This window comes from Lissotriton vulgaris, chromosome 12, assembly GCF_964263255.1.
Source record: "Lissotriton vulgaris chromosome 12, aLisVul1.2, whole genome shotgun sequence".
NCBI classification, from domain to species: domain Eukaryota; kingdom Metazoa; phylum Chordata; class Amphibia; order Caudata; family Salamandridae; genus Lissotriton; species Lissotriton vulgaris.
In genome coordinates this window covers 290,756,469-290,779,886 of record NC_141700.1, presented here as the reverse complement: position 1 = coordinate 290,779,886, position 23,418 = coordinate 290,756,469, and the positions used below count along the sequence as shown (strand labels likewise).

Here is a 23,418-nt window from a genome sequence, read left to right as displayed (position 1 = left end):
AAACTGCCTGCAGAATTGTCCATTGGTTATGCAGGGTGCTGATTATCTTAGGGGCAAGAGTGTTCCCGTACCTTTTTAGGGCGAGCCTGGGTTTCCGCATTCTCTGCTCTGCGGGCCACGCTGTATTGGAGTATGTATTTGAAGCCCCGCCCACTCTCCACCCATATTTGTCATTGGCTTGTGCCATTGTCCTTTGTAATTGCTGGCTTTTGATTCATTAATACTCTTGTTCGTCCATCCTTAGTACCGCCTTGTCTTCATTTGTATCCTCACATGAGGTCTGGCCCTTTTACTTCTCTTGTTACATGGTATGTTTTATTTAGTGTATTAGAACTATTTTCTTTAACAAGTTTCTCCTACTGCAGGCACGACATGCTTTCACTTTCCAAGCAGACCGGGACAATGGCAGCGGTCCCCAAAGCCCTAACCATGTCTAAACACCTTGTTGTGCTCTGAATTTCTTGAGCATGTGTCTCACATCAGCGCTATATCTTTGGCGAGGATAGCGCTGCATGAGTTCTCTACCTCACTTTAAGTACCTTGGGCTGCAAAAACAGCCTTGAACTCTCTAGCCATGTGTATTTATCATTGACTTTTATATAGCTCGGACTGTGCCGTCATCGACGGTATGCAACCTTTACACCGCAACTTTTACCACGCAGTGCTGTTACAACGCATGTATTACAACGAAAACCATTACAACGCATTACACTGGGGGGCGCTCTAGGATAAGGAATAGTTTTAATTTACTATCCAACACCTTCCCTAGTGTCCACGGGGACTGGAGTTGGAATAGTAAATTAAACTATTCACTATCCAGCACCCCTAAGTGTAATGCGCTGTAAAGGTTTTCGTTGTAATACTTGCGTTGTAACAGCATGCGTGGTAAAAGCATGCGTTGTAACATCATACATCCGTCATCTACGTCAAAGCGCTTTCCATACATTGAGGCATATTCGCAACGGATCACATTTTAAGCATTGCTGTTCACATGAATTTTAGCAAATATAGAAAAGAATCAAATCAAGAGTTGGAAGGCATGGGTCTGCAACATGGGCTTTATCAACACCAACTTCTTTAAACGTACTGAGGAAGGTCATTTCAATGTATGAGTTGCTGCGCATTTTGGTCAGCTCGAACGTACAAGACTGTGATCCTCAGCAACTTTCATGGTCTGTTCTTAATACCGCACTGTTAACTTTTCTGTCTGTTTTATTAAGCAAGTTTCCACACATCCTGGATCTTGCAAATCACTGATAACAGCCAAAGTAGAGAAATCGTACTCCTGTGGTGCAATTAGTTAAACTACTTCCTTATTAGCTCTTTCAATCCAGGAAGTTCCGCCTCACCCGAGGAAGAGTTGAGGCCGAGCTACTGACGTGCAGTATTTGAATCCTGCTGAAGATATTGCATTGGTGATTCTTACTGTACGATACAGATGGCGTTGCATCATGCCAAAGTGTTGATCGCATCACTGGTTAGTTGACAGTAACACTGAGTAGAAAAGAGCGGTGTTATCTTATTCTTAAACGCATGCACTGGTACACAACAGCCTGTAACCAACCTGCAGATTTCTATCTCACATAAACTGACTCAGGATTTCACCATTCCAATGTTTTCAAAACGAATAAGTGTTTTAAAAATTGTTGTAAAAGCACACATACTCCGGAGAGAATATTAGACCACCTCTTTACATGTATTATTCTTGTCAGATAGAGAACCTTGTAATAATGCTTGCCTGTAATTGTCATATTACAGTGCAGTTGTGACATCACTACTCTTCTGTAATGAAAAAACAACATCGGTAGTCTGCTGTATGTTGAGTTGTGAAGACACTGTATTACAAGAAGTCAGGGATCCTACCCTCTCCCTACCTTATCTGCCAAGACCCTCAGGAGATCTGTGACCTTTAACTTACTCCTTGCCTGTGTTTCTATGTATATCTATACATGTTATGCAGTATAAATGTTACAGGGGCGTGCTCAGAGTTACAGGGATCCCACCTGCAGCCCTGTACATCTGAATGGCCCTGAACTCTTTGGTGACTTTCAATATCCTTATGTCGTAGAGTGGGGTCATTTTACTTATTCGTTAATAATGCTCTTTTTATTACAATTGTTTGATGTTGGAGGCTCTCATGATAATAGTATCATGGAAAAGGGGCACTAAAGGGTGTTAAAGGCCCTCTGACCTAACATTCCAGTGTTGGTATTTCTGTTTCTTCAAGTTTAATTGACAACCTCGCACGCTTTCACTTTCCAAGCAGCCCAGAAAATGGTGGCCTCTTCTTTGAAATAAAATAGGTCTTGCATTTACAAGAGTTTGAGCTATTGGCATTTTAAATGACAATGCCTTTTATTTATGTGTTAATTATCAAAACAGATAAATAAAAGGCTTTGTCATTTATAATGCCAATAGCTTAAACTCTCGCAAATGTGAGACCTATTGCATTGTAAATGCTTGTTTTATGTTTTGTTAATCTTAAGACGTTTCCACTACGTGAACCTGGTGTCCTTGGGTTCTACCCGATTCAAGATCTCTATCTGTCCAGTGAATCTTACTGTGAAATCCATATCTTTTAGTGAGTGACTCTAAAAGAATACTTGCTTATCCTTGTTGGGATGCCCTACCTGTGTTTGCACCTGGAAAAGGGCTCGATCACATGTGGCATCCACAAGTAACATGGCGCTCCTTGTTTTCCTCAGTCCTCTCTAGATGGTCCCTCCTAGAGACAGTAGGCTTCCTGGGAGTAGAGACCATTAAGGCAGTGCTTCTGATAATTAAAAAACTAGAGGGGGAATAACTAATAAATTGCTCCCAACTTCCACATCCAGACATTGAATGAGATTCAGTTTCATGTTAAGTGATACAGGCACATAAGCATGGACACAAGTGGAAGACTAAGCGAGCAGTATTGGGGCACGAGAAAAGACAATTGCAGCCATGCCCTGCATGAAACCTGCAAGTTAGATTTTAAGATAGAGCAGCACATGAACAAGTATGATTCAAGCAGGAATGTATTAGGTACCAGAACTTACACTTATTCCCGCAAGCGCCTCAATCAATCCTGCCTCTTCGCTCAAATCTCTAGTCCCATTCTTTGAAAGTTGCACATTCCAATCTCCCTCATTCCTTTTAGATTCTATGTGACATATCCAAGTTTTGCTGCGTGAATCTTTTCTTTAATCACATGCTGTGCAATATTCCGCCTTCTCGTGGCTGGGTCTGAAATTGTAGCTTTTATTCTTTTCTTTCTTTTATTCTTTGAATATATTTTGTGGGCGACATGGAGTTGTTGACCATCCGATGCTGTATCCCTTGGATGACATCAGGTGTATGTCCAGGAAGCCCCTAAGTGTGGACACCATCTTTGGATTCTTTTTTCCACCGTTGAGTCGGGAGGCATAGCGGATAACTCTGGAGCAGAAATGATGGAAAAACTTTTTTTTTTTAGAAAAGCACCAAAAACTCAGCGATAAACAGAATAACACAGCACCACTGTCGAGAGCGTAGAAGGAAGACACAAATCCACAGAAGAACACCGAAGTTTTGAGTGTTTATTCCTGAGAAAACATCAACCACATGGTTTGGAGAATGAAAACTGGTAAGAAGGGTACGTCTTTCAGATTCTTTCTGAAGTGTATCACAAGTTCATACAGAAAGACAACCATGAGAACTGCACCGTTTGTTTGACTTGTGCACAGAGTTCCAGCCAAAGACTTGAACACCTAGGAGAAACAAAGGTGTGCTCTACGCCATAGCACTTGCACAAAAGCATAACTTGCCCAAGAACCTGGGGCTCTCGAGCAATGAGGAAAACACCAAGGACACATAGGTGCACAGGGGGAAGGCTCCGATGTGGAGGAAATTGCCAGGGTGGAGAGGTAAAAGACACAGAAGAAGCCATTGTTGAAGGGCATCGACGTTAAGAGGTGCCTGGTAAAACCCCAGAGTACAGTGGACTGGAAGTCCTTGATATTACCCTGACCACTGGCGATGAAGGCCAAGCTAGTTAAACCCAATGATGATCAGAAAGCCCTCAGCATTGAAAGAAAGATGAAGCATCCCAAGGCTGAAATGTAGGCTCACATAAGAAGAAAGGAGAAGTTCAAAGGCCCCTTTAAGGCCTATCTAATTCCTCTGAAGCCACGGAGGGAGAAAGCTGATGAAGAGTAGCAAACAGAACTTGAGCCTCCGTTAACACCAGAACCTCAAGAAGAACAGGAGTAAGAGATATTCCAGTATGAGGAAGAACAAGAGAGAATGTTTGAGCAGAACAATTTCCATCATCTGCAGACACACGAGGAGGGGTGGAATAATTTTGACACTCATTAGCCTGAGATAAGGGTTGACAAATAGCCATCAAAGCCATTGCCCCAATTGACATCTGTTAGAAATGGGGGTCTCTAGTTGGCAGCATGGTAGCTTGGCACGAGCAGACAGGCTTATCTCAGTGGCAGTGTGTAAAGCATTTGTGAACACATACAGTAATACAGTAAAAACACCACAAACAAACACCACACCAGTTTAGAAAAATAATTGATCTTTATCTAAACCAAAACAAGACCAAAACAACAAAAATCCACAATGCAGTATTAAAAATATGACTTTCAGATGGTAGAAATAGTTCAGTTCAAAGCAAATTGCACTTTTCACACAAAGTACCTTGGATGTGTCACACAAACAAACAAACCGGGCCGCAGGGAAGGTGATGCGTAGATTCCTTACACTCAGGGAAGGTGATGTGTCGGTGCCTTGCTCCGGGGGCGGTGATGCGTTGGTTCCTTACTGCTGCGCAGGGGAGGTGCTGCGTCGGTTCCTTACCGTTGAGGAGGTGGGCCATCAGTTTCTTACTGCGTGGGGAGGTCAGGGCTCGAGTCGGGGCACGCGGGTGGACGACCTCCCCCCACTCTTTTCACACAGTGGACGCCGTCCCCCCTGCCAAGAAGCTGGGCCCCACAGAAAAATGCTGAATGTGTCCCGGTGTAATTTTCAAACACCGGGACACGTTAAGCACGTTGCGTCATGAGGTCATTTGCATATTATCAGTCCCCCCACTTCTTTTTATAGGACTTGTGCCCTGGGGGAGGTGATGCATCAGTTTCTTACTGCGTCCCCCAATGATGCGACAAACTTGACATGGCGATGCGTCAATCCAGGACGATGCCTGGATTCTTCCAGCTCCCAGTGGAAAACAGTCTCTAGAGGTCCAAAACAACAGCAAGCACCTCTTTGCAGGTCAGTACTCCCAGCAAGGAAGTTCAGAGGAACTGGCGGTGACGGTTTTGGGTCCCTGAGACCTCAGAACCGGAGGCAAGCTCAGTTTCAAGCCCTTGGAGATCTTCCTCAAGCAGTACACAAAGCAAAAAGCAAAGTCCTTTTCTCTTTTCCTTGGCAGCAAGTAGCCACTGCAGGCCAACCCCAGACAACAAACAGCACAGGGGCAGTATTCCTCCTCAGCTTATCTGGCTCTTCTCATTAGCAAAGGTTCCTCTTGATGTCCCAGAAGTGATCTAAAAGTCTGGGGTATGGGCCCCTCTTTTTATACACCAAAATCCTCTGTTCTCCGAAGGCAGAAAGTGTCTGTACCCAGCCATAACCAGTTCTGTGGGGCACTTAGCAGGTGCACAACAACCTCCTTTGTCAGTGTGAGCCTGAGCTCCAGACACATCACAGGGGGGCGGAGCCGTCATTGTGGAAGGCAGGCACAGCCCTATTCAGGTGAAGGTACTACTCCTCCCACTACTCCAAATGCAGACCAGGCCTATTCAGCCCAGCCCTGACTCATCATACTTCTGGAGCCACTGCCCTTCTCCAGCCCCTGTCATCCTAACATCAGACATGCAATACACAAACCTAGCAGAGGCACACTAGATGGTTAGGCAAGAAAATACCTACTTTCAAAAAGTGGTATTTTCAAACACAGAATGTAAAAATCACCCTCACTAAAAGATGTATTTTAACATTCTGAATTCCTTCATACTAAACTTTATTTTTCCTATCTTGTTCCCAGGGTCAGTTATGTTTATAAGATGTTATAAACAAACTCCCCATTCTGGCCTATGGGAACAGACAGCCTTGCAATAGTGAAAAACGAAATTGGCAGTATTTGGCAGTATGCCACACATATCAGGGCAAGCGCTACCTTTCACATACAATGCATCCTGCCCACAGGGGCTACCTTGGGCCTACCCTAGGGGTGACTAATATGTAGAAAAGTGAAGGTTTAGGGACTAGCAAGTGTGTGCACTTGCCAAGTCGACATGGCAGTCTTAGACTGCACACAGGCTTTGCAATGGCAGGCCTGAGTCACATTTTACAAGTTGCTTCTGTGGGTGGCACAATCAGTGCTGTGAGCCCACCAGCAGTATTTGATTTACAGGCCCTGGGCACACATAGTGCACTGTACTAGGGTCTGACAAATAAATAAAATATGCCAATCATGGAATCACTAATCCATAACATCAATTTACAAAGAGAGCATATGCACTTTAGCACTGATCAGCAGTGGTAAATTGCCCAGAGTCATAAAACCAACAACAACAGGTCAGAAAAAATACAGGAGGAAGGCAAAATGTTTGGGGATGACCCTGCAAAATGGGCCAAGTCCAACAACATCCCAATATTCAAAGCACTGGTGAAAAGGGAAGTGGAACTTATGGGGTTTGCTTTTGCTTCTTGTTAGAAACACTGTTGCCCCCACAAAAGAAGAATTGCGTTCTTCCTATGCTGTTCAGTGTGCTTGACAAAGGACAAGAAGAGTTCAGAGAATCTGCTGCTGGTAAAGCAGTAACTCTCAAGAAAAAAACTACAGACTCTCTATCCAGAACTCGACCTACATCAAGGGCAATTTTACTGCTGCCTCCATTATGGACAAGACACCACAGAAGAAGGCTAAACCCACAAGCTGCCATGGAGCCCCCACCAGATAAAGATACTAAAGCATTTGAGATTTTGGGGAGGGAAGATGGAGAGGTCTGCAGGTGTTCAATGGCACCTTGCCAAATCTAATGTGCTGCTCAAAAGGCATGGGCACCAACAGTTGGAAGAGATGAAGGAACTAATGCATCTCCCCCTGGAGAAATGTAAAAAAGGGCGAAGGCAATTATCAACAAGGACAAAATAATTTCCAACACAAAACTCAAGTTAGCGCTGGTTGCAGCAGACACAACCAGCAGACAACTGTGTTCAGGTCCCACCTCGAAAAAACATGCTTAGCTAAGGGTCTGTGGGTTCAATAAAGAAGCCCAGGCTGCAGTCATCAACCTGCCATTCACTCGAAAGAGCCTTCTTTGGGAAACACAGAGGTTGATTCTCATCAGAGAATGAAAAAGGATAATGACACAGCCAAGTCCATAAGCTCTGCATTTCTAAAGCCTGTTCAAAGGAGGATCCTGCTGAGGAAAAGGATTCCAACAAGTAGAGAAAAACCCCATACAACTACGCAGACCACCTTCGTACCACAGACCAGTACACAGACGACAGCTCCACAGTGGCTGAACCCCTGCATTGTAAAGCAGCTTTTTTGAAGGGAGGTCCAGGGGAAGAGGACCTATTCCACAGGGATTGGGTTCAACAAATAAGGGACTCCCCATGGGGGTCTTCCCAATACAAAACACTGGTGGGGGTGGATCAGAGGATCCCTCCAGGAGTGAAGCGATATCATCTCCGATAAGTGGAGCTTAAACATCATCCAACAAAGCTATTTATAGAATATAGAATGGTTACGAAGGCCAAAGGAAAAGACTGCAACAAGCAGACTTGATGCAGAAAAGGGCCATAGGAAAGTTACTACCAGCAGAGGAGAATCCGAGGGCTGAACCTCGCTCCTTCCTGAGATAAAAACCGGACAAGTTGCTCAGACCCATCCTAGACAACCGTGAGGAACTCATCTTACATCTGCAGCAGGGGCCACATGGCAACTATAGATTTCAAGGACTAGTACCTGCAAATGCCTGTGAAGACAAGAATAGACTGAGGTTTGCCATAGAAAAGGTGCATTAACAGTTCAGAGTTCTGTCCTTTGGGGTACAAATCGGCACAGCGGCTTTTCTCAAAATGTCGGGTGGCAGTGGCAGCACACCTGAGCAGACGGGGAATACATATATACCTAGGGATTCCTGTTTACAGTTTCTATTTGTTGTGAATACCAGTGAGGGGGTTTCAGTGCTTTCCAGTGTTTTCAAAACCTGCAATTGTCAGTGGGTATCAGTTGTTAAACTATTTTGTGGCATAACAAATCATGGGGTTGTGTTTTTCAGGTGCTTACAGGGTATTTGTGCACTGTTTGCTTTCTGTGTCAACACAGCATGATAGATGAAGTTTAGGGCATTTGTATAAAGTTATAGCCTACTTGTTACCTGAGCAAATTGCTGTGAGCTTTTCAGTCACTATTTGTATGTTGCAGGATCTTAGGCTCCTATCATCTGGTTTCCTTGTCCTGTCATTACCAACCCTACCAGTAATTTCATGTCTGTTCTACCAAATGTGCAACACTCAAACATATGTGAAGATAAACCTTCTAACTTCAAAAACTGTCCTACTGAGTCCATTATTTGTGGCACATCTCTACATATGCTGGATCTAGGTAATATAATTTACTTAGGGGTAGCGGCCTAAGTTTCCTGAACAGATGGAAGAAAAGCCTGTGGAATGTCCATGGGGAACAGAGGAGGAAATGGTTTGTCGAGATATGGACAATAAAGCATAAACCACAGTCAAAATATTGTTAGGTGACCAAATGCATACCCTTCGGGAGAGGGAGGGTGATGGAGAGACTCTCTGTAGGGTCTGTCTTAAATTGTATTTCAGAATGTATATGGTGCTTACTATCCCTATGTGCTGCGCAGAAGCGCTTGCCTACATGGGAAGCACACTACACTGCATAGGATGTATGGTTGGAAAGGTGTTTTGTGTGGGAAGTGTTTCAGTGTCATGCGTGGTGACCACTGAGGTGCGGGTATCGTGTTAGTGGATGAAGCGCATAGCAGCGTGGTGGATGATAAAGTGTTAGACAGACTCTCAGTTTTATGGTATTCAGTTTGCTTGTAGCTTTAAACAGCTCTGCAGGTCCTTTATGGTGTTTCCTATGATATAGGTTGCTTAGCTGGTTACTGCACTGTGTTGTCCAATCTGAAATTTTATGAATAGTTGGGGTCCTGAGCTGGCATGTTTGGAGGAAGAGAAAAGCAGAGAGATCTGTTGGGATGGGCATTTTTATCATCATTCCGTATCTGAGTATGTTAGACGGACCGGGAGGGTCGGCCGAGGACAAGGGGAGAGGTCTCCGGGGAGAGCCGTCTCCAGCGATCGTACAGACAAGTAACTTCCCCCCCACAGATGTACACCACACAAGGATAAGGTTCAACGTTACTTTATAAGCAATTCTTTAAGTACGGTGAAATGGTACAAGGAGGTCTGGACTCAGGGGTCCCCTCTATTCTAGTCTCTTGGTTGGGTAAGGGGGTAGCGGGACAGTCTCGTTACCAATCTGGTGGATATGGTGGTAGATGAAATAGCTCACAATCCTCGAGCTCGGCGTTCTAGATGATCGGGCCGCGGCGGAGCCAGCAGGTCCCGATGAAGGTGGTGGTTACAAACGGTCCGCGGCCACGCCAGCAGGTCCCGACGACGATGAAGGTTTCAGAAGGTTGCGGCAGCGCCAGCAGGCAGGTCGATAGTTCACAAGGCAGGGCTACGGCAGCGCCAGTAGTCCGTCAAGGATGAGTTCTTCACTGCGTCTCTCGACTCCAGGATACAACTGCCTTCCTGCTCTGGAGCTGCCCCAGTTATAGGTCTGGCGCCCTTTGATGTCCGGACCCTCGCACTTGGAGGTCGGGAGGTCCGGGATGAGGGAGTCCAGACACCCAGCAGGGGGGTGGAGCCAGCGCGTGGGGGAGCTGGGGGCGATCGGCACCTGGCGGGGGAGAGCCATCGACACCTCTTTCTCCCATTGGCCTGCCAAGTAGTCCGCTCACCTCCTGGGTGGATGGTGGTGCCGGGATGTCGGGGCCTGGCCAGGCCCAGGGTTAGGGTCGATCGGAGGCCACGCGGCCTCGTGGTGCTGTGTCCAAGATGGCGCCCAGGCCGGGCGAGAGGGCCGGTAGGGAATCGGGCCCATGGTGTGGAGATGTTCAGGGGCAGGGGTCCCATATGAACCGGGAAACGGGTGGTTGTTGCGTGTAACACCTGAAGAGCCGGGCTCGGGCCTGGTCGTGCGGGGGGGGGAGCAAGCCTTACACGTGGCCTGTCCAACAGAGTGCCTTAGAGAGATGCAAAGAAGCAGTCAAATTGTATAGATATTAAAATCCCAATTCGTGTACGTTTGGTGATGAATGTTTTTTGCAGTAGAGTGCAGGTGATGGAAAACCTTCTTAGCAGATATGTCTCATACATATGTATTCTCAGTGACAGGCGCACATGTAGCATCCACAGCACTCTGATCCCAGCTATGGCGTCATCCTTTGTACTGTGTATAGAACAATATTAGTGAGAACGTGTCATGTCTAATGGACGTATGTGTGCTGCATTAAAAGAAAGTATGCCATGGACATGGCAGCAGATTCCTTCAAAGGATCTGTGAGTTTAGTGCTCATGGTCTGTTTTTCTTACCAGTGCTCTGGGGCAACCTCTTGACATTCTGAGCGAATTACAAAAACAATAAATACACAGGGCAGATGCTAATAAGAAAAACACTTTTAAACGTATTATAATCACACATGTATCTTTTCCACATGTTGGTGGAATTTGACCTTTTAAGTGGCATCGGGGATAGTATTATGAAACTAAAGGGTGGTCCGTAAAATTATATTCTCAATGTATTTGTTTAGAGATGTAATTTTTAAGGCCAGTATTAAGAGTGAAAGATTGTATCCAGATAGTTGTCTCCCCCGCAGCTTTTATCCCTACTAATCTGACTATTTCACACACTCTTTCAAGCAGACGGCACCTTGCACCTGGAAATAGCGAGCCGTGCCTGTAGATAAAATTATTTACTTGTGTCTTCCTGAGGCTACCCTGCCTTGCCCCACGCCTCGTACCTTTACCTCAGAGCACGTGCTGCTGTATGGATCTTTAGAGGAACAGTATGACAGCAGAGTGCCCGTAGAGTGTATAAGGTGGATTTATGGGGAGGAAGCGGGTGGTCTGCAATTTGCATGTGGTCTGTGTGAAGTCTGACAGAGAGAGACGGTGCACGTGGAGTGACAGTGTTTTCCATGTGGTCTGTGGTTGGCAGAGTCCATGGTAATATTAAATGCATTACTGTTTAAGGCACATAATGTAGTACTTAAACTGAAAACATAAAGTTGCATTTATTGCAATGCACAGTGAATAAAGGCAGTAAACACAATAACGTCAGACAGCCCCTTAACTCGCCGTCGCCTTAACAGAACGTTCATATGTGAAAAAATCAGTTTTGTCTGTATAGTTTCCGTGGAATTTGTTCGGTCATGTAGGTGTAAAAACAGAACACAAACCATATTATGGAGACACTTCACCCAGTACTTTCAAACAGAATCCCAAGGAACTAGCGTCAGTTCCCATTTATGCAGTGAAAAGAACCACAAACTGCAAAAATTATTATCTTTTTTGTGTTTATTGCTATATGTGCATTGCAACTTGAAAATTAACTTTTGTATGTTTGACGTAAATGTATAGATGGGTGAAATGCACAAAGCATGGCATGTGTCCAGACCTTTGTGAAATCTGTCTCTGCAATACAGTCCTATGTTGTTAGCAATCCAAAGAGGGCTTGTTAGCAATTCCGTACCCACAGCTGTGACCACTGGCTTCTACTTTTACCCCTGCTGCTCTTCTTTGTTTGTTTCACTTAGAAGGGATGTGACAGGTACCAAATAGTGAAGAATTTGTTAGTCAATTAAAATGTGTGCGCATGGTCAGCGTATTGTGAGTACCGAACCTCCCTTGCCTCAAAGTCCAACTCAGCCCAAGAAAAAGGCTACGGTTCCTCCTCATCCTTCAGTCCAAGGTTGGCACCGAGAAAATGTTTCCAATGCCCCGCTTTCCGGCTCGGCACCGAAAAACACAAAAAAGCCTTCCGGCTCGGGAACGAGTCGGCCACACTCTGTCACCGAGCCAAAACCTTCGACCTTGAAACCGAAACCAGTCTCGGAGCCGGCTCCTTCAACACCAAAACCGAAAGCTTCTTCAGATACGAAAGCTTCGGCACCGAAAACACAGCCTCAGAAAATCTTGGAACCTAGACACAAAAATGCTCCTTTGCCACAACTGGAGCCCCATTTCGACGTCCCGTCTTCAAAACCGTACCCGAAACAAAAAGAACTGTTTATTAACTCTAGAACTGAACATATTTCACCAAATTGCCACTTAAATGCAAACCAGAGCCTGAGAACACTTGTCACATTCCTCTTAAAAAGAAGCATGTTGGTTATAACCCTTCTCTCCTCCTCTAACACCTCTTTCCCCACAAAACAGAAATTTACTGATAACACCTACTAATTCACCACAAACACCTGATGCTCAGGATGATGGTGACGGGGGAGATGTTACTATGCCTGCAGACCCCTGGACGGATCACAATACTGATTCACCCACAGATAATGATCCTGACCTTTATCCTACAGTGCCTTCTCCACCAGATGGTAATGTAGGGTATATAGAGCTATTAAATAGGGCTGCTGAATATCATGGGGTTCAATTACATAAGGGATCCGTAGTGGAGGACTTTCTCTTTGAGACCCTTAGTACTTCTCGAAGATCAAGCTACACACTCCCGATGCTCAAAGGTATTGTGAGACATGCGGATGACATATTTAAAGACCCGGTTTGTGCACACATTCTCACCCTTACAATAGAAATGAAATATAAACCTGCCCCATCAGATCCAGCTTTCATTAAAGGCCAATTACCATTAGATTCTTTAGTGGTTTCTAATGCACGTAAGCAGGTAAACTCACAAATGTCAGAGGATGCCCTCCTCCAGAATCTAAACTAATAGACGTTATGGGAAATTAGCCGCCCAAGCAGCAAATCACTTGTTATTGCTAATACCCAGGCTCTTCTAGCCAGGTACAACAGAGCGCACTGGAACGAAATAGAACAATTGCTCCAATTTCTACCAGATGAACATAAATCCAAAGCTCAAGACTTAATACGAGAAGGAGCGCTCCTCTCTAATTTGCCAATTAGCTGTGCTTTAGATGCCGTTGACACTGCAGCTAGGGCTAATAATTCCAGTGTTTTATTAAGAAGACACGCCTGGTTAAGAGTTTCCGGGTTTAAACCCGAAGTCTAAGCTTCCGTTCTGAACACACCGTTCGACAAACAACATCTCTTTGGTCCCGTTGTAGACACCTCCTTAGAGAAAATGAAAAAAGGCACAGATGTTGCAAAACCTATGGAAGCCCATAGTCCCCATCCAATCGGGGTTCCTTTCATCGCTCCTTCTATCGTGGGGGTCAAAAAGTATCTTGTCAGACACTGCCTCTACACCATACAAAGGCAACAATCAGTCTACCTCTTCAAGATGTTTCTTTAGAAGGGGGAACAGAGGCAACAACGGGAAGGATAGGGGTAAAGGTTCCACAAAACGTACCTCCCCCTCACCTAACAAACAGTGACTTGCCTCCGCTTCCCCCCAATCATTCAACACCTGTCGGAGGATGTCTTTCACAAATCTCTCTGTCTGGCAATCAATTACAAAAAAATCAAAAGAGGGATGGATCACTTGTCCTGCGTAACCAGGGTTTTTTTGGAATTTTCGTACACTGTACCGATAAAAAACCCTCATTCACATACAGAGGCTGGTGGTCTTGGTCTTTGAACCAGGTATGTGTACATAATTAATCCCACGTGCAGCTCAACTTTCATTTAATGGAGCCTAGGACTCTTCTATGCTTCCGTATTATTTATCTATAGGAGTAGTTTTGCAGCTTGAAGAACATACTAGATTTGCATGCTACCCTCCTGCCTTCCCAGAAAAGAACATGAATTTGCAACAGGGGTAGGTACATCAACATACAATACGATACAGTGTTAAAACTACAAAAGGGTTGTCAGAGGGAAAAAAGAATCTGAAGGTGGCGTCCACGTTGAGAGGCTTCCAGGATGGATGTCTGGCTATGTTCAAGGAGAATGATTGTATCAAAAGGTCAGCAACTTGACAATGCCCACCAAACAAAAGGAAAGAAGGAGGAAAAAAATAATACCATTCCGGAACCAACCACTAAGTTGTAGAATAATGCACAACTTGTGAATTTAGAAAATTCTCAATGCTGCAAAAACTACTACAGGCAAACGACCCTTTCGTTCTGCACATTAAGCCACATTGTCTGGAACCCTCACCTGACTTGGAACCTGACAATGCACCATATGTCCAGTGAGTTCCATTTAGCAGTAAGGATGTGAAGTAACGTAGAACACAGATGCAGGCAGACTGCCACAAACAAGAACACGTGCACTCATTCCATCTACTACTTAGATGCATTCCTTTTACTGTGCAAGCTTAGTTACAATTTTCCAGTTACTGTTTTCCTTTTAGCTGTTGAGACTCTTCAGGAACTGAACAATATACATGCCAGAAAACTAAAAAAAAGATGAATGGGAGGGAGAGTTTGCACAAGAGGACTGGCCATTCTTATCACCATTCTTTTCCTAACGATTTTCCTCCAGAATATCGAGATTCAAATGTCAGCATCCCAAGGCTACCTTAATATCGCAAAGCCAGGTATGCATGTGACCATCACGTGACAATTCGTTTTTCAAGACCACCAGAATGAGACCCTCTTCTTTTGGATTTTCTTCTGGTATTTTTTTCAGGTATTCGCGATTAACAGATGGGCTTCAGTGTTAAGAAATCACAAGCAGTCTGCTTTTCCTAATCAGGCCTGAGAACCCAACAACATATCTGACCCAGGAAGCTTTACAGGATGCTTTCCTGCTCAGTCTTTAAGCATGAATACAAACATACCTATTTGCAGAAGCCTATTTGGGAACAACTCAAGAGATGTTACTGATCTGTTGATTTATATTAGTCAAGATATTAATTGTAAAGTGTTAAGATTGATGCACTAATTTCTTGCCTTGTATTTGTTCTAATAGAAAATGTAAGATTTACATCAATGTGTCTCTTATTAACATATTTGTTGTGATAGTTTAAGAGGGAGGTTACGTATTCGCTTGGATCCTGTAAGAGGTAAAGAGACATGTTAATCACCATTCATTAGAAGGGCACACCAGAAAAAAATGCTTCCTAGGACATCACTTAAAATAAACAATACATGGGACTCTCCTAAGGAAAGAGAGGTGGTTGGTCACCACTGAATTTCTGATCACTTACAGTCTTTCTCCAATCTAGAGCTGTACCGAAAGCTTCAGATCAGTGAACTCCAAATCCTAATCTAAAGGAATGAGCAGACCTACAACAAAATATGCATTGATAATATAGCATTGGCTGCCCTAAGTTTAACCAGCTGCAGCTCACCCTTCCATCATAGTAATAGTTTGATTTGCTAGTTATGGGTTTGACATAAATGTGTGTTCTTTTAGGATCTAGTACTCCTTTATTTTTCTCTTTCTACTAGCTTTAGGACCTTCTTTATTTGTTATTTTGTAATGTTAATCTATTGGAGTTAGATTAAGTGATTAAATGATTGTGGCGTGCCATGGTTGTTCATGCCCTGTTTGAATGTTAGCAGTATATTTGCAAACCTCTAAGTGCACAATTCTGCCCAACATCCTGAGCTGGGTACCCAGACTCACTCCTGGCTTGTACTATATTTTTCAGGTATGGAGGTGTACCCATCCCGGACGCAGCTCCCTGAGATCTTACCACAGCCTGTGATGGCTGGTGTCATTGCGGGTATCTGCTTCCTCTGCATGGCAGTGGTTTTCAGCACGTTGGCTGCCTGCATCATGAACCGTCGGCGTGCCCTGCGGCACCGGAAACGCAGGCAAGGTAAGAAGTAAGATTTTAAAAATGATGGTAACTTTCAGCGTTAACAATATTATTTGAAAATGTACTACTATTACAATTATGAATGAGAATATACTACTACCCATATAATTGTGAATATTTATATTTGTAAAGCATTACCTCAGATTTTTGGAAAAACCTAGCAAGTCTTTCAGGACATGTAAATATATCAGGCAAGTTCAACTTTGACTCCAAACAAGTAACTTGCATGGCAAGAGCTGTTAAAGCGATAATGATGTACCAGTAAATAGTGGGATGTTGCCTGTTACCCTGTGCTAGAAACAATGGATTGCTGACTTGCTATTGTGTTTGCCGCTTGAAAGGTGCCGGATTGAGAGAATAGGATACTCAAGCCAGCAGCAACACTGCATGCTCCCATCAGCGTTTCAGCAATGCAGTTTGGTGCCTGCCCCCAGATTCCACGTCCCTCACTGTTGCCAGTACTGCACATTCCCCACAGTCTGTCACATATTGAACATTTTTTCAAATGGCCTACTAATACGAGACACCCTCCCACAAAGCTGTGTTCACTACCATTGTATTCTGATCACAAAGTAGTAAAGTATTGCACCCTCTAACTGAAACAGGCTAATACTGCAGTCTTCACCTACAACCTGCTAGCACTGAATCCATCAGAAACAGAGCTCGATATCACTGCATTCTTCCTGCATCACCCCTATAATTTCACACTGTGTGTAGCATGTACTTTCATTTCACACTCCACACACAGCCTGTACCCCTGCTTACTCATACCTAAGAACCCAAAAGCATTGCTCACGGCATACACCATCAAATCCTATGCACATGTGAGAGAGTAAAACAGTGAAACACTGTTCCTTGAAGTTGAAAATAACCCTGGGCGAAGCACTACGCTACGCTCGCGGAGTTTACGCAACTTCGCACGCACTACGCGAGCTGCACGTAGCACAGTGCGAACACGCGTAGTGCAGCGTAGCGTAGTGCAGCAGTCATTTTTTGCTTGTTCGCGGTCCTCAAACTCATGTTTGCGACCGCGAGCAAGCAAAATGACATCCCGGCGAGATTCTCCACGCGTGGAGGTCTGGTGTCTCATTGTGAGTGGTTGCGCATGCTTGCGACCGCTCTCAATGAGAAACTACCAGTTCGCGTTGAGAAAGCTGCCGCTCGAGTAATAATCTTCTCGAGCAGCAGAAAACTACAGCTCGCACTGTGCAAGATGCCGTTTTCAATGATTGCACAGTGCCGGATGCTTGTCCGCACTGTGCAATCATTGAAAAAGCATCTTGCACAGTGCGAACATGCTACTACGCAGCTCGCGTAGTGCTACGTGAAGTTTGCGTAGTGCGAAGTGCACTTTGCGCAGCTTCGCGTAGCGCTACTTCGCGTACTAGTTAAAATGAAGACGTAGTCCTTAACCAGTGTGGTTCATTTTAATATGGTCATCTTTCGCACAGCCAGCCAACACGTTTTTCGCCAGTGGGAAGTGACACCCTTGACATCTTCAGGGCTTTCTGCGATCAGGATAACTGTTTAAACCTTTCAACCAGTGATAATTCCAACCCGGCTGGTCTCGTAATAAATGTTGTATTCAATGAAATAAAAACAATTCCAGATCTCAGATCCAGAAAATCGTGACTGGTCCAAGCCTCTTGAGGATGGAGAGCCACCCCACCCGTGGATACCATAGTACCCGAGTTACCTATCCCAGAGAAGCCAGGTGCATAGGTCTGGAATGGTGTCGGAAACCGCCATCGTTCTCAATGGAGGGCTGGGAAGACATACTGCTGCCATGAAGGTGAAAAGGGACTGGTGGAATCCAAGCCTGGATTCTGGAAGGAAGGAACCTGAAAGCAGAGGGGACAGATTCTGGGTCACTTCAGAGTGACCAGGGGCTCGGTAGATGAATGCCCACCGATGTTGTCTGCTTCAGGTGCGAAGAAGGGATGCTTGACTCTGCAGCCACGAGGACCAGGAGACTTTCATGATGATCAGGAGCCGGAGGTGAGCTGTCCCACGAAGGATGTCGAGGGCTGAGGTGTCGATGTCCGACTGGAGCACCACAAGCCTTGGCAAAAGCAACCCACGCAGGAAGGTCAATCAGGTTACGGTGTGGACCAGCAAGGTCCAGGGGACTCACCAAGCAATGGGGAGTCAAGTCACATCTGGAGCAATCAGGGAAGCCCAACAGAAATCAAGATGACCCTCAGAAGGACCCACATACCGAATGACTAGGAGTCTAGAGGGGACCTCGCGCAAGGTTGCAAAGTGGCAGCCCACGGAGCACTTGGTGTGAGGAGGCCGGAGTTCTTTGGTGCAAATACTGCTCAGGGTCAGTACCACGTGGAGTCCAATGCACAAGCTCGGGAATCGCCAGCAATGTGCCCCCCAATGCAGACTTTCAGGCACTCTCAGAGTTCACCCACCGAGCCCCAATAAACTAAATCCTGTCTGGGAGGTGGTCACACCTCCCTGTGACAGGATGCCTATTGTGCTGCCTTCCTCTGCTCAAGCTTGGCTCAGCAGCAAGAGGGCAGAAATGTGTCTCTGGTCGGCAGCATCCATTTTGTGCTGACCGGGTGGAGATAGACCAGTGACCCCACGAAGCTCGATTCAGAAGGTCGGAATCATACCTCTCAAACCAGTTACCAGTGTGGAGGTATGATAACAAGGTGTTTGATACCAAACACAATATATTTCCATGCAGCCGTTTTCCAGATAGCATTTACAGTGAGGTTATAATGCACCTCTACCTACATGTCTGGCTGAGTTACAGACAACCCAGGAGAATGGCCCCTGAAGGCTTCAGAGAGGCGCTCCTCATGCAGGGGCACCCTCTCACTAAAACCCAGCACCCTGCCTTCAGGATTGATAAGGCCTTCTAAAGGGGTTACTTATAAGATTTAAGTGTAGTGACCTATAGATATAGTGAACTTATATCTAAAGTAAGTGATGCAAGCACCAACTTACACAGGTTACAGTAGCAGACCTATAGTTCCTACACAAGGGACACATAGCACAGAATACCTGGAGAGCATTTGTTAAAAAATTAAAGCAGGTCGCCCCCTGTCTGTAGTTTGCTTTTTTTTTAATAGGAATGAGGTAAGACTTTCATTATGGATCGCTCCCCAGCCTCACACTGTGTTGGGTGCATATTATGGTTTTATATTCTAATCACTGGCAACATTTTAGGTTGTGAGAATTATCTTTATGTCCCATATTTAGTTTGGATTTATAGATTAAATAAGGGGGCAGATGGGATTTACTCATGATTATTATTTCTCTTTCATAGATAATAATGATGAATGTTTTATGGAGAAAACAAGTAAGGTTTAGTTAACCATTCAGTAACAATTGATCACAGAGTGATATAGACCAAACTCTGTGATGGATCCTTACCCTGAAGAAGGCCAGTGACCTAAAGGGCATTATTAGTTGGACGGAACTTGTTGGCAGATTTGGGGGGGTATAGAGTAGGAGCTCCTTCTTGGTACCCCTCATTTTGCTTTTTTAATCCTGCCAAGGTGGTCCAACAATAAAGGATTGTAGGTGGAACCTGCTGAGGCAGTTGTATCACATTTCTTTCTGCACAAGTGATACCTCAAGAAAGGATACTATCCTTCTTCTTCTTCTTCTTCTTCTTCGTTTCTTTACCTCACAAACCAAAAAAAAAAAAACAGCGCTCTGGTCAGTGTGTTGGTCTGCACCTGGGTGTAGAAGCGGCCCTATGATGAAGCATGCCACTAACTAGGGGTTGAGGGCAGTATTTAAAAATCTAAGGATTTTCCTTTCTATCCCTTTCTTTTCTCTCAACTCTGTGTGTTGCTGTTTTTATCTTCTTTCTTGGGCCAGAGAGATAAAGTAAAGTCTCTCTGGAGGGATTCTCATTAGTCCTTCTCTTTTTGTGGGTTACAGTAGTTTTGTTAGGGGAGTCAGAGAAGGCTAACTCCCTAGTCTCTGCTTTTGTGATAGCAAGACTTTCTCGGAGCCTCATAAACACTGCAAGCATTAAAAAGTGCATCATGTCCTGTGGAAACTTCCCATCGCAGCCACAGGGAGGGAGACTCTGGCCCCTATGTGCCCCACCTGGATGGGGTCAGTAAAAATCTGCTGTGAGTAGTTTTAAGCCATAGAAGATAGGGCTCAGTCGATGGCACAGTTTACAGTAAAAAGTACCCACGCACACTGGGCTTCCTCAGCTCCCCTTCTTCCCTGTCCAGCTGCCATTTTTTTAAAAAGTTCTCCTTTACCCAGTACTCGTCTCTTCTGCACACACTCTCTATGGGTTGCTAAAGAGTCAGGGAATATAGTGATTGTGATCCAGCGAAAGGAAGTCAGTTAAAATATCTCTGCTTAGAGTGATTCCCTCCCTGAGCCACAAGTTCATCCACAAGGTTAGGGGGTGGTAAGAAAGCAGGTCAGAAAGAAAGATGATCCCCAGTTATTCGTGGAACCGGGTATTTATTATTGCACATAAAATCACCTGCAGAGTACCTTTCCACTAAGTTTTCACGGAAGGTAAGGCTGAGGTTTGTTTTGTCCTAATGGAGATATCTTTGTTAAAAGCAAAGTTACATGTCAAACATCAATAACTGCCTGGTTCACTATTAAAATCATGAATGTTACGGGAGACATACTTACAGTCACTGCGTGCTTCAAGAAGGGCTTCCCTATGGTATGCTGCGATGGAAAAACAGCCAGGGGTCCTGCCACAGTGTACAGTCCCGGCTGTGGACATGCGCAGACGGGCTTGCCTTTGGGGCGCCATCGCCTGCCCACTGCGTGTATCTGCTGCTCCATTCTTGTTAAGGAACAGCATTAAGGGGGCATATCTAGGCTTCCGAGGCCCAAGGAAATGCATTGGATGAAAAAACAGGAAGGAGAAACTAAATAGAACAAACTAGGGTCCAGCAACCCCTTTCCCACGAGCAGGCTCCCCTGCCGGCGGCAGCTACTGGTAACCAAAAACAAATTAACTAAAAAGTGAGATGACCCAGGAGCATATAATATTTATAAAGGCAGTACCGCCTACCACGCGGTGCAAATGTGAATAATAGGCATCTCCTAATATGGCCCTTTGAGAGCCTAGAAGCACCACAATATATCTTGCAGGGATTGCAGAGAGTCCAGTCTATAGCAGCAAAGCTGGTACTAAATAGGCAACGCAGGTCCTCCACCACATCGGCCCTGAGAGACCTTCATTGGCTGCCCATCAAGGAAAGCGTTAGTTTCAAATTCCTATGCATTGTGTTTAGAGCAGTACACAGGATGGGCCCTTTATCTCTGCAAGAGAGATTTACCTGGTGTAAGCCCATGAGATATCTTCGTTCTTACAGTGCAAATCTGGTAACGACTACCAGATATAAGAAATCCTGGATGGGAGGCAGGGCGTTCGGCACAACGGCCTCACGCCTCTGGAACGAGCTACCTCAGAGTATTAGACAAGCTACCTCCTTGTTGAGCTTTTGAAAGAGTTTGAAAACTTGGCTATGCCCTAGGAATGAGAGCAATGCTTCCCATTGATAATCAGGCCTGATGTTTGTTGATGTCATCTGTCTAAGTTACAGCACCAGGATACCCGTAGGGTGACAGTTTGCGCTATATAAGATCTGCATACAATACAATACAATACAATACAAGGAAACCAAAATGCTGTCAGCGTGGTATTCAGTCAGAATGCTGTTTTACTGTTTGTACAAGGCTTGAAAACAAATTTCCTCTGCTTGGAATTTGACTAAGATAGCCTGTTGGACCAACATTTTAAGACTTCGTTCTCGGACCTCAGTGCTGCCAGATGCCTAAGACAAAACTCCCTCTCTGCAAACAAACAGTGCTTGCTTGACCTCATTTGTCCTATCCAAGGCTTTTTTCATCATGTCTGCTGCCACCTCTAGTGTCACAATATTCCTCAAGTGTGTTAGCTTCTTTCCCTGTACTTGAAGTGCATTTGCAACAGTGGTCTTTCTTGTTCTACCCAATAAGCTCTGGGTAAGCCTGACATGCTTCACATATTTCGTAAATAAATATCATGCTTATAGGTGAATTGTGTTAAATCCAAGGGCATCTCTGCAAGGATTTGGAATCCGTCTAGGATCTGTGTGACTATTTCCCTCACACTTAACCCCCCAAACTTGAAAATGACTTACTCAGAATTCACCTGCCCATTGATTTCTCAGTTACCTACGTCTCTGATACCTTGAAGAGTTCTGTAGAGGCTGTGCCCGGGGGTACAGCGCCATTTGACTACTAATTTCTCAGCTGATGTGATGCTCTGAGTTCATTTCTTTGTGTAGAATACTACTGCTCTCACAGCTAGCTTTGTAGTATAAAAATATTTTGTGGTAAAGGCAATGAGGAAGGCAGACAGGTTTGATTTCTCTTGAACTAGCTTGTGACTTAAAGGTGTGCCCACTGTAGTGATGTTTCCTGTACAACCATTGCTCAAATCCATTTGGTGCAGGCAGGGTGATCCATTTAATGTGACAGACATGCTCCAAGTCATTCACTGGGCTTTCAGGTTTTTAGGGTTATTAGTCTGTATAGTCCTGAAAAGCATTAATGACTTCTTTTAGGGCATCTTTGTTCCTAAACTATTTTTTTCTTTAGACCAATTCTTCTCCATGCCATCCTTCATTGCAGGTTTGTACTGTTGATAAACATGACTTCTTTTAGCTTGGGATTATTTTCACAGTGGCTCTCGTTCTTAGGTTCTCAGAATTACCACTCGATAATATTGCCCAAGGATATACCAATACCACAGTATACTTTTGTTCCCCAGTTCAGTATTATCTCCTCATTTGAAGTTCTGCAGTTAGGAATGGGGAAGGATACTGTGGTAATAGCCCTGTTGGGGGCTGCATAACTCAGAATATTCTTCACTTCCCACACCCCCACATACCACACAAATTCTACCAAGTTACACATCGAGAACATTGAAACGGGGACAAGCTGCTGGGTCTACATTTCTAGCTGCTCGTTTGTGTGTTTGGACTTGCATCTTTTTGTTTCATGGACTAGGACTGTAGAGGAAGAGAGTTTGGCAGTAGCTATACTTGGTCCCATTATATTTTGGTGTTGGAAGTCAAAGAGATTAGATCGGTCCAATTCCCATCTACAGTGGCTAACATAATCTTTCTTGGTAGGTGAAGCCCATAGCTCCAGAAAATTAAAACCGTCCTAGCAGTAAAACAAAATCTGTGTGTGTGTGTGTGTGTGTGTGTGTGTGTGTGTGTGTGTGTGTGTGTGTGTGTGTGTGTGTGTGTGTGTGTGTGTGTGTGTGTGTGTGTGTGTGTGTGTGTGTGTGTGTGTGTGTGTGTGTGTGTGTGTGTGTGTGTGTGTGTGTGTGTGTGTGTGTGTGTGTGTGTGTGTGTGTGTGTGTGTGTGTGTGTGTGTGTGTGTGTGTGTGTGTGTGTGTGTGTGTGTGTGTGTGTGTGTGTGTGTGTGTGTGTGTGTGTGTGTGTGTGTGTGTGTGTGTGTGTGTGTGTGTG

General features: G+C 44.8%; 1 protein-coding gene across 2 annotated transcripts in view; it reads left to right on the top strand.

Annotated features, from left to right (window-relative positions):
- IGSF9 (immunoglobulin superfamily member 9) overlaps positions 1-23,418 on the top strand; it is a 517,703-nt gene that overhangs the window by 443,571 nt on the left and 50,714 nt on the right. For both annotated transcript variants that reach the window (XM_086945078.1, XM_086945079.1), the window contains exon 17: positions 15,767-15,937. In XM_086945078.1, the coding sequence (XP_086801204.1) occupies positions 15,767-15,937 (171 nt within the window). The remainder of the gene's footprint in view (positions 1-15,766; positions 15,938-23,418) is intronic.